The sequence below is a fragment of the Haliotis asinina genome, chromosome 1 (genome assembly GCF_037392515.1).
Source record: "Haliotis asinina isolate JCU_RB_2024 chromosome 1, JCU_Hal_asi_v2, whole genome shotgun sequence".
NCBI classification, from domain to species: Eukaryota; Metazoa; Mollusca; class Gastropoda; order Lepetellida; family Haliotidae; genus Haliotis; species Haliotis asinina.
In genome coordinates this window covers 82,042,078-82,051,839 of record NC_090280.1, presented here as the reverse complement: position 1 = coordinate 82,051,839, position 9,762 = coordinate 82,042,078, and the positions used below count along the sequence as shown (strand labels likewise).

The 9,762-nt window shown below is 42.0% G+C and overlaps 1 protein-coding gene across 1 annotated transcript; it reads left to right on the top strand.

The window, feature by feature from the left end:
• Positions 1 to 657: 657 nt before the first annotated feature.
• LOC137283422 (uncharacterized) lies at positions 658 to 3,695 on the top strand. The gene is made up of 3 exons (XM_067814898.1): positions 658 to 985; positions 2,279 to 2,452; positions 2,916 to 3,695. Exons 1-3 carry the CDS (start codon positions 664 to 666, stop codon positions 3,620 to 3,622), a joined length of 1,203 nt encoding a protein of 400 aa, XP_067670999.1. The 5' UTR covers positions 658 to 663; the 3' UTR covers positions 3,623 to 3,695.
• Positions 3,696 to 9,762: the final 6,067 nt, after the last annotated feature.

The window sequence follows — 9,762 nt, the reverse complement described above, 5'->3', positions numbered from 1 at the left end:
ACAGACCCTGAAGCAAATGTATCCAAGAAAGCCCACTAAGTTTAGAAAATGTGGCAAGTCTAGATTGAAAATGAAGAAATTCCCAGGGTCCCTTTTTTAGTATTGCTATTTCAGGGAAGCGAATACCATTCGATCATGTTTATTTTAAACAATCAGATGTCCATCGTAAAATGCGAACAGCGTTTGACACGTATGTCCTCATGTACCAATTAAGCAGATCAATGCTAAATATGTTGATCAGTGGATTGTCTGGTCCTGACTCGATTATTTACAGACCGCCGCCACATAGCTGGAATGTTGCTGAGTGCGGTGTTAAACGATAAACAAAAGAAACAGACACGCACAGCCAGATGCCGTGTCAATTTCCCTCCCTCGCCTCACATCATTACATCTATTAACAAAACTGTGTTGCCCAGGTAAGTGATAAGATATAAACGTTGATGACATAGCTCGACTATTCCTCTATCATACATCGGCATACAACACCCGCAATCATCTCGCTGTCATACTGAGAGCATTTCATCATTGTGCTGGGAAACACAACTCTATATCCGGAAGTGTATCCGTTGAACACGATTCTAAATTTAAACAGGGGAATTCCCAATCAAGGCTTTATAGGTGACGAGGCGACGCTCAGTTGACTAGGACGCACGAAGGTGCACCATGTCGAACAAGTCGCGTTCGAGTAGTTTGATCGATGACGACAAATCAAAAATTGATATGTTGAGTAGTACAATTGGATCCCAGTCTGCGACAGCGCAGAGTAGTCAAGACAGTGGGTTCAAAGAGGACGGTGTCCCAAGACAGGATATCGATGGAGCACGTGGAAGACCAAGACAGGCCAAGTCGGTGATACATGTTTCATCAACCAGCTGTGATGTCACGTCAGATACTCGTCCCCGAAGTCGTCCCCGAAGACGCTCTCGAGGATCAACGATGAGATCAGCTGTCGTGGATAACATTTCTCAACCAGAATATTTTTCAGGTAAGAAATGTGAAGGTTTCAACTTTTCTGTATGTTTTGTATAACTCTTAACCTCTAACCGTAGTTTGTGTTCTAATACATCGCCGACGGCGTATTGTTCTGACTTGGAACCGTGAAGAAATAGAAGCTGCGCTTCAGTAAACATGAACGCTTGCAACGTCCATGGCCAGCCTGGATAATACTATCACAGTGGTAATCTGGGTATTATCCGGATTATGTCAGCTGCTCGTGATCAATGTGCCTCTGGACAGTTTTAAGGTTGTTTATTGTTGTCAGTTAGTCTGTGATACTTCCATTTTCCAATAACATAAAAAGTCACAGGATATGTGTAAAACTTTGTTCCGTTTCTCAATGTTAATAGTATTATGGGGTACGGGTTGAGGTTGGGGAGAGGGAGGTGGGGGTGTTAGTCTTAAACTGAGTAAAGGGGAAAGTTTCACCTAAACGAATCATCGGGTTTGGGGAAGATATTCAACCATTCATGACATCCACGTCATCAAATAACATCCTCATCGACGCTTCCCTAATCTCAGATCAATGCCGGGTCGTTCATGTTTTCTCCATTCAATCACAAATCGATTGAGCCTTTGTTCTTCAGCGTCTAATCAATGAAACCGTTTTGCTTCCTGTGTATAGATGATACTGTCGACATGTATATTTCATGTACACATGCAGATCGCCATTCAGTAGTCGATTAGCTGAATCAGTTTTTACTAACTTAATCTACCTTCATTATCATCAGTGGAAAATCTAACGGCATCATCGTCAGTGGAGCGCATCGGGTATGTTGAGAAGATCCCCGTGACTTCTCTCTGTAGTTGACGGGCCTGTCACTTCGAATGTGACTTGGCGAATCAGCAGTTTAAAAATAGACACAGCTCCTTGTGGAAACCAAGGAAAATCCCATTTTGTTTACATTTTGAAAAGGTTGGGAAGTGTTCAGCCACAGCACAGCTAACGGTGACAACTCACCATGTAGTGTTAATGTTTAAAGATTGTCGGGTTTATTTCACGGCCTGATGCCCATTCCAAAAGGATGACTTGTCGTTATGATAAGCTCAGCGAAGATGACACATCGTCGTTGGGCCGTTCATAATTTATGGCTGGGGTGTGTGGTGAGGATTACACTGTGATGATACAATGTGAATGACCCCACTCCCCTCCATACTCCCCTCGATATAACACATAAAGCGTAACGATTCAAATATCCCACTATACCATGTACATATGTCTGTAAGCTTTTATTGGCGGAGAGGGTTATGAGTCCGAATTAAATGTACATTTAATCTTCAGACAGTGGAACAGAAGAATGGGGCGCAGTGACACCCCCACGGGAGGAGAGTTTGACGGGGATGTCCTTGATGACAGCTACTTCGAGTGATACTGGACCACCGCCCAGTGGAGTCTACGACGAGCCTGATGATGCAGATTACCTATACTCGAACATGACAACAATGAGCCTCACAGGTACATCATCTCTGGATAAAACGAACTAACAGAAAAGCGACATTTTACGCAACAGTAACCAATATTGTAGGTGTAATACGGCGGTACCGGGAAGGGACCTAGTGGTTGATAGCTTGAGCATCGTAACGGGTGCTACATGGGAACCACCAGATCCTCTGTAGCTGGGTACATGGCAACCTCGTTGTCTCGACATCGGGTATGACAAATACCCGGTTATGCCGAACATTAACTCAGTCGGATCGGAGAAATTATCACCTTTGTAACTGTAGTGTGTTTAAGTGGATGTGTTGAGTTCCCGTTTGTCTCAATCTCAATATTTGGTTTCGTTAATTACAAAGTTTAAACTAGGCTATACGACATATGCATGAACAAAGCTTAAAATCACCATCACAAAAATAATAAACCAAACATGAAGTGCTATTGTATTTAAGTTTATACACTTTCATGTATGTTTACATTTCAGAATCTTCGTCTCGATCCAGCAGTGTCGAGTTCGAATCGGTAATTGAAGAAGAGCTCATTGTTGCTAAGGGGGTGGAGATGACATACTGCACCCCACAACCTGTCCCTCATCTGCTATACATAAACTCGTCCAGTGAGACACCGGTCAAAATAAAATGGCCGCTGTCCAACGGCCGGTTTTTGAGAGCAGTCGAAGATACGGACAAACCTTCAATTATCATCGACATCTTCCGAAAACAGTTCAAAGAACAATATTACTTCGTCAGGGAGATAAAAAACGCTATTGATACGAATAACCGAATGTACAGCTTAATGTGTTTCCGGTATGACCTTTATGGTCAGTCGTTCTACCTCACCCCCGTGATTACATCCGGGAACTGCCGAGCAGAGACATTTGACTTTCAGTTCCGTCGTGCTGACAAACGTGACGTGGTCACAGAGGCAATTACGGAGACAAATAGTAAATATTGGTATGAACTCCAGAGACACGAGTTCTCAGTGCTCAGATCCTTCGCCTATACCGAATATTGTCTTAGTATTGAGAAAGGACGGCGAGTGGTGCTAAGAAACACCCATGGTCAAACCCCCACAGAGCGAAACTATGCGATTCAAATATTCGAGGATCAACAATCGCTTTCAGAAAGTGGGTCTGTTTCTGAGAGATTGTCTCGAGGTGTAAAATCGTTCTTTTGTATAAATCAATTTTAGTGTCAATGGTTGTATATCGTATAGCTCTTCATTTTAGTGTATATTTTATTTAATTAAAACATTGATTACACAACTGTCGCGTTTCCTTAGTGATTGCAAATATACTTTCTCTGTCTCTATCTCCCTCCCTCCCCCACTCTCTCTCTCTCTCTCACTCTCTGTCACACACACACACACTTACACACACACAAACACACGCACATCAAATATTGGATATATGTAACTGTCGCGTTTCCTGCGAACTTGGTTCCGTCTTATTGCGAAACTTAGCACAATAACTCGTCCAGAATTTTGAGACCAAGTCATTCATGTGTATACATTAATATTAACCAGCATCATTTCATACGTCAGGGGCGTTGGGGTAGCCTAGTGGTTAAAGCGTTCGCTCGTCACGCCGAAGACCCGGGTTCGATTCCCCGCATGGGTACAACGTGTGAGGCCCATTTTCTGGTGTCCCCCGCCGTGATATTGCTGGAATATTGCTAAAAGCGGCGTAAAACCAAACTCACTCACTCACTCACTCATTTCATACGTCAAATCATTTGTGTATTTCAACACTACGCTCACTGAAAACACGTCTTGCGGCGTAGTCTGCCGTACGGCGTGCTCTGAGAAACAGAATCATGGAAATCGTGGAGATCTCAACAGGAGGCTTCGCCACTACAGAAGTTTGGCGGTCAGGATATTATATCAATCACATTGTACGTTACAAAAATACACTGATTAAGCGCAAATAACACAAAACAGATATAACCAGATGAATTGTGAATCATTGTAGACCTCTTCAAACAGGGGTTGTCTGTGACATCATTGTTAACGACACGCTGCCTTAACTACGACATTTTTGAAAGTTTAAAATGAAAATTTATTAGTGAATACCATTTTCCTATGATGCAAGGAATAAGAAATAAGTGTACTCATAGTTGTTTAGTAGCGTCTATTTTCGCTTTCCCACGAGAAAATTCGGATCGGATTACAAGTCATTTTCTGAATAGGTTAATGTCTCGGGCTGGTTAATGAGATTTCGGTTTGTGATATGTAATAAGAAAAAAAATAATTTGAGCCTGTTTCGTTGCTATTGATGCGTTTTCTAATTACGTTAAGCAGGTGTAATACACGCATGTATGTACATTCACTCAAATACTCACGCACACGCAAACGCATGCGTTCAGTCACTCACACAAGTACGTACACGCACGCGCACTCACGCACACACACACACACACATGACTTCAACGATCTCTAGATTCGATTTTATACAAGCCACCGTGGTGTCACGGAAATAATGAGTGTTCACTGTGGTGAGATCCAGATTATACTCAAATGCACTTGATTAATTTAACGATCTTTCACATCTTCACAATGTACATGATTCTCATTAAAAATCATCATGAAACCAACCCCACCCCAACCCCCAGCCACGAATTCTGAAAGGTCCTCTACGACGGTGTGTCATCATTTTCTCTGGTGTCCTACCGGGAAGTCTAAAATCCATTTTTCCGAAGTCCTGGGAACGCTCAAATGTAAATTTCGCTTTTCCCGGGAGAGACAATTAGGGGGGTACCGCCATAGCTAAAGCTGCTGTGCCGGGAAGCATAAACCATGTCGAGAGTAGAGAGATATCTTTTCAGAACAGAGAAGCGTCACGATTTTAGCCTTCCCGGTCATGAACCGTTGACGCAAACAATTGTTTGAAATGTTCAAACCACTCACGTGTACTGATATCTTATTTAGCAGACTGTTTACCATTCAAATCTTAATGGATTGACCAAAACGTTTTAAAATTGATATGTTTTTCTAGATTTATCTGTTTTTGTTTATAGTGCTCTTCTCCTGAGGACATCAAACAAACTTATAACTTTGATTCGAATCATCTCTTATTATGTCATATTCCCGCTTGTGTGATGTAATCAATTTCATCGTGACTGGGAGGTGCGTGGACTGAATACTGCAGTCAGTACAAGACAAAACAGACGTCATGATTCAGTAATATAATCAATTACGCTGGCCCCGATTATCCTGATAAATGTAAACTCTCCAGTATTTTTGTCTGCTCAGAATCTCCCATTCATGACATGGACATTTAAAACAGCACATAATTCTAACAAAGATAGTCCAAATGAATTAGCAGTTTTGTCGACGGAGAATCTTGCGAGGTTAAATTGATCTACCAGAAATTTCCAATTTGACGAGGTTGTTTCTTGATGATACAAGCATATCATCCTCAATAAGCCCGGGTCATTTCCTGTCCTCGCATTGAAATCACCGCCACACACGACAGATGCATCTGGATGACCCGACAATACATATACTAGATTTTCCTATAACAACTGAATCCCGTTTTCACAATGTACGTTTGTCTTTTCATACCAACACCCCTCAGGGTGAACATTTACACAGGAATACAACAGATCTTTATCGTTTACTAATGACTTATCCAATAAAATGTTAACTGCATTTTCAGTAATTGTACACCATATAATATAATTTCTAAGACATTTTCCAACGAACACAACTATGTCACCTGATGATCTGCCGCAGTGTGAGATAACTTCTCTGCATTTTTCGTGAACGTGACATAGTCATCAAGTATATCATCTGCATGACAGTCATTAATCCACGTTTCGGTAAGTTCAATAATATCAAAGATTTTGATATCTACATGAAGAACTCATTTTCAGTTAATTTAAATGATAAGCCAGGGGCCCGTTTCACAAAACTCTCGTAAGCCTAATATCTCGTAACTTTTCTCGTAGCATTTGTACATGGAATACTGTAACAAAGGAGGTGCAAATGCTACGAGAAAAATTACGAGTCCTTAGGTTTGAGTTTTGTGAAACAGGGTCCAGACACGTTCCAGAATAGAAACGATCGAGGATACAACTCATCAGGTGACACGGTTGAATGAGCAGAGATAGAGATGCGCTGTATAATCAGTAGCCGGACCCTGGCCACACCCCTATTGGTACCGACCACGTCTAGAGTTAGACCTGAGGTTTCTCGAGATACTACCCCCAGCCTGTGGTCCCGTGAATGGCTCCTCATCACTCTCACTTCCTGCACCCCCTGTAGTACTCTTATTCTCAACCCAAGACTGACTCAACAGTATATTACCCTTGTAATAGTACCTCTTATCAGAGTCACTCGTTTCAGTCTATCCAGTTCCTGTTTCTGAAAAAGGGTTAGGTTGTTAGCAATACTATGTGTCTGAGGACATCACACAGTTTGACAGTCCTCCATTGGTCCTCCTAGTGACACATGCGCACGATCACAGGTCTTGTCTTTTTTTATTTATTACCTAAACGGTGTGCTCTCTCTACGTCACGTTCATCAAGTGGGCACGTATCTTTCACTATCCTGGCGTTATTAAGCACTTCCAGTATTTTACGATTACTCTCTGTGTAAGTCTCATTGGGCGTGTCCTCAATACCATGTACAACCATGCTGTTTCTCCTCCCCCGTCTCTCCTGGTGCTCTATCCGAAACTCTAGGCGCTCAACATAACATAACTGTCCATACTGTCATGTTTCTCTTTCAGTTCATCTACAACTGACTTTATCTCCTCCCGCTCTTTCTTACCCGTTCCCACCTCCCGTCTTCCCGCCTTAATTTCTTTGATTTTACCTGACAGTCTATCTCCCAGGTCATCCATGTGCTTAATGATATCCCGCTTAAAATCGCTGGGCTCAGAGCTAGGGCCTGGGTTCATCTCTATATCTCCTGATACCATCAACTGTATCTGAACAACTCCAGCTGGGATATGTAAGTGATCAAGGAGCGTGACGGTGGGGGTTGTGAGAATAACATGGTTGACTGAACACGTCGATTCGCACAGTGGCGTCACCAACATAAACAAATCCATGCTCACAAAATAATCACACAACTGATATCGAATTGCAATACTCTGAGTAGTGCAAACCGTAGTCTGTCGTACAGACCCTGAAGTATATACATATATCCAAGAAAGCCCACGCAAGTCTAGAAAATGTGGCAAGTCTAGATTTCCATAGCTTCAGGAAAATGAAGGAAGTCTCAGGGCTCCATTTCATTATATTACTACTTTTTTCACTATGAACGTTTTTTCAGTAAAATATGTTCATTTCAGAGACTAGCTGTTAGTCTATACAAACCGAAGTGGCAAGCAGATACAGACTGAAGAACACAGCGCAAGCAGACAGTCTGAGCGGCAGATCTGGTGTATAGGTGTGAGGTATATACTCATCGTCCGTCTCCACATGGCCCACGTGTCGTGGCCCGGGTGGGTGCACAAACTGGCCAACTGTAGATCGCTAAATCCACCATCGTGTCTTCTGAACACGATCCCAATGTGCTGATCTTGTACGTGTACAAATATTGCCTGAGCTGCTTGGTCGGATTTCGAGAAAATTCCAAATATCACTAACAGTCCCGCCGGGTGCATGTCTGCATCAGGGGAGGTAATGTTATAGTGGAATTACACTTCTTCGTATCCCATATAAAATATACTCAAAATATCCAGCTGGATAGAAAAACAAAAATCTCCTGTCATCTGAGCAAAATGGATTCGGAAAGAGACGCTCATGTCAGCACCATATTCAAACTTCAACAAAAATTCTCTGTAATAGAAAAATGTCAAAATTGGCAACATATACATGCTTTGTGGATATGAAAAACGCTTTTGATTTGGTGAATAGAAATCTTCTGCGATATAAGCTGACGACTGTGTATGGAATTCATGGAGCTATGTTGAATGCTGTTCAATCACTATACCACGATGCTAAATGCTGTGTCAAAGTCAATACTGAAAGGACAGAGTGATTTGATGTACCTTCAGGAGTAAAACAGGGCTGCTCTATGTCTCCAACATTATTCGCCATGTATGTGAATTATTCAACGGATAGTGAACAAAATCGGAAGTGTGGAGAAGATATTCATGACATCAACATACCTATTTTGGGGTGAGGAAAAACAGTTCTAACACAGTTGTAAGAGGTGAGAATTAACGGAGGAGTTCATACTCAAACGTCAGGATTGAAGTGCTGAGACAGTTTCATAAAACCGTAACAGCCCATAATGATACTTCACCTGCTGTTATTCATGTATGGTCAATCAGAAGAAAGTCTTCATTGGACTATAGAGATATGGAGCTTGTGAAGAACTGCCTGACGTACAATGCAAACTCAAAGATATAGAAGATCTACATGAGGTTATTGTTTGGACTGTGCTGAATGCAGCAACGGTTTGCATACCAATGAAGTCATTTAAATGTTACTTGAAACCAGACTGGAAAACGGAAGTAAAGCTGCATCATGACAGGATGTTGAAAGCAAGGTCTCAATGGATGCTGGGTGGTAAGCCTAGAGGAATGTCACATGAGTCATTCAGGGAATACAAGAAAGCAAAAGACGTCTTCAGGGCTGCAATGAAGAAAGCGGCATCAGACTATGAATCAGAGCACTTTAATAACTTGGATAACCTTTTTGACATCGACAATAAACGGTTTTGGTCCACCCTAAAGAACAGAAACAGAAAAGCTCAGATAACAACACTGCAGTCTGAAGGAAGGAGCTCCAGAGACCCTCCCGAAGTATGTCAAATTCTCTCTGATCACATAAAGAAGATTTTCAGCGATAAGAAGGAAGCTCACTCTGATGAAAACTTCAAAAGTACGATCCAGGATAAAGTAGACAAGCTGAAACATGAAATGCTCACCACGAACTTCGACGCAAGCAGTTTACTGACGTCAAAGGCCGAGGTTAAAGCATGCTGTCAAAGTCTGAAGAACAACAAAGCCGCTGGCTATGACGGAGTATCATATGAACATTTGAAATATGGCGGAATGTGTTTGTACAGATATATGGCAGAACTATTCAATCGAATACTCACCACTGGATATGTACCAAGCCAGTGGAAGAAGGGACTCATCATCAATATATACAAAGGAGGCAACAAGTCCAGAACCTCACCAGACTCTTACAGGGGCGTCACGCTGCTCCCGGTCATACCTAAAGTATTTGAACTAATATTAGGCAAACGAATCCCTCTGTTAAATAATTCAACAGACTTCCCTGATGGCCAACAGTGTGGTTTTCAGAAAGGTTTGCCATCCCTCCATGCGTCCTTCATACTTCAAGAGACCGTATATCACTAAACTGAACGAC

Excerpts from the sequence above, each read along its gene's own strand:
- LOC137283422 (XM_067814898.1), top strand. The coding sequence starts at position 664 with ATGTCGAACAAGTCGCGTTCGAGTAGTTTGATCGATGACGACAAATCA. Across the intron at positions 986-2,278 it reads TCAACCAGAATATTTTTCAG|ACAGTGGAACAGAAGAATGG; the intron begins GTAAGAAATGTG and ends TTTAATCTTCAG. Across the intron at positions 2,453-2,915 it reads GACAACAATGAGCCTCACAG|AATCTTCGTCTCGATCCAGC; the intron begins GTACATCATCTC and ends TTTACATTTCAG.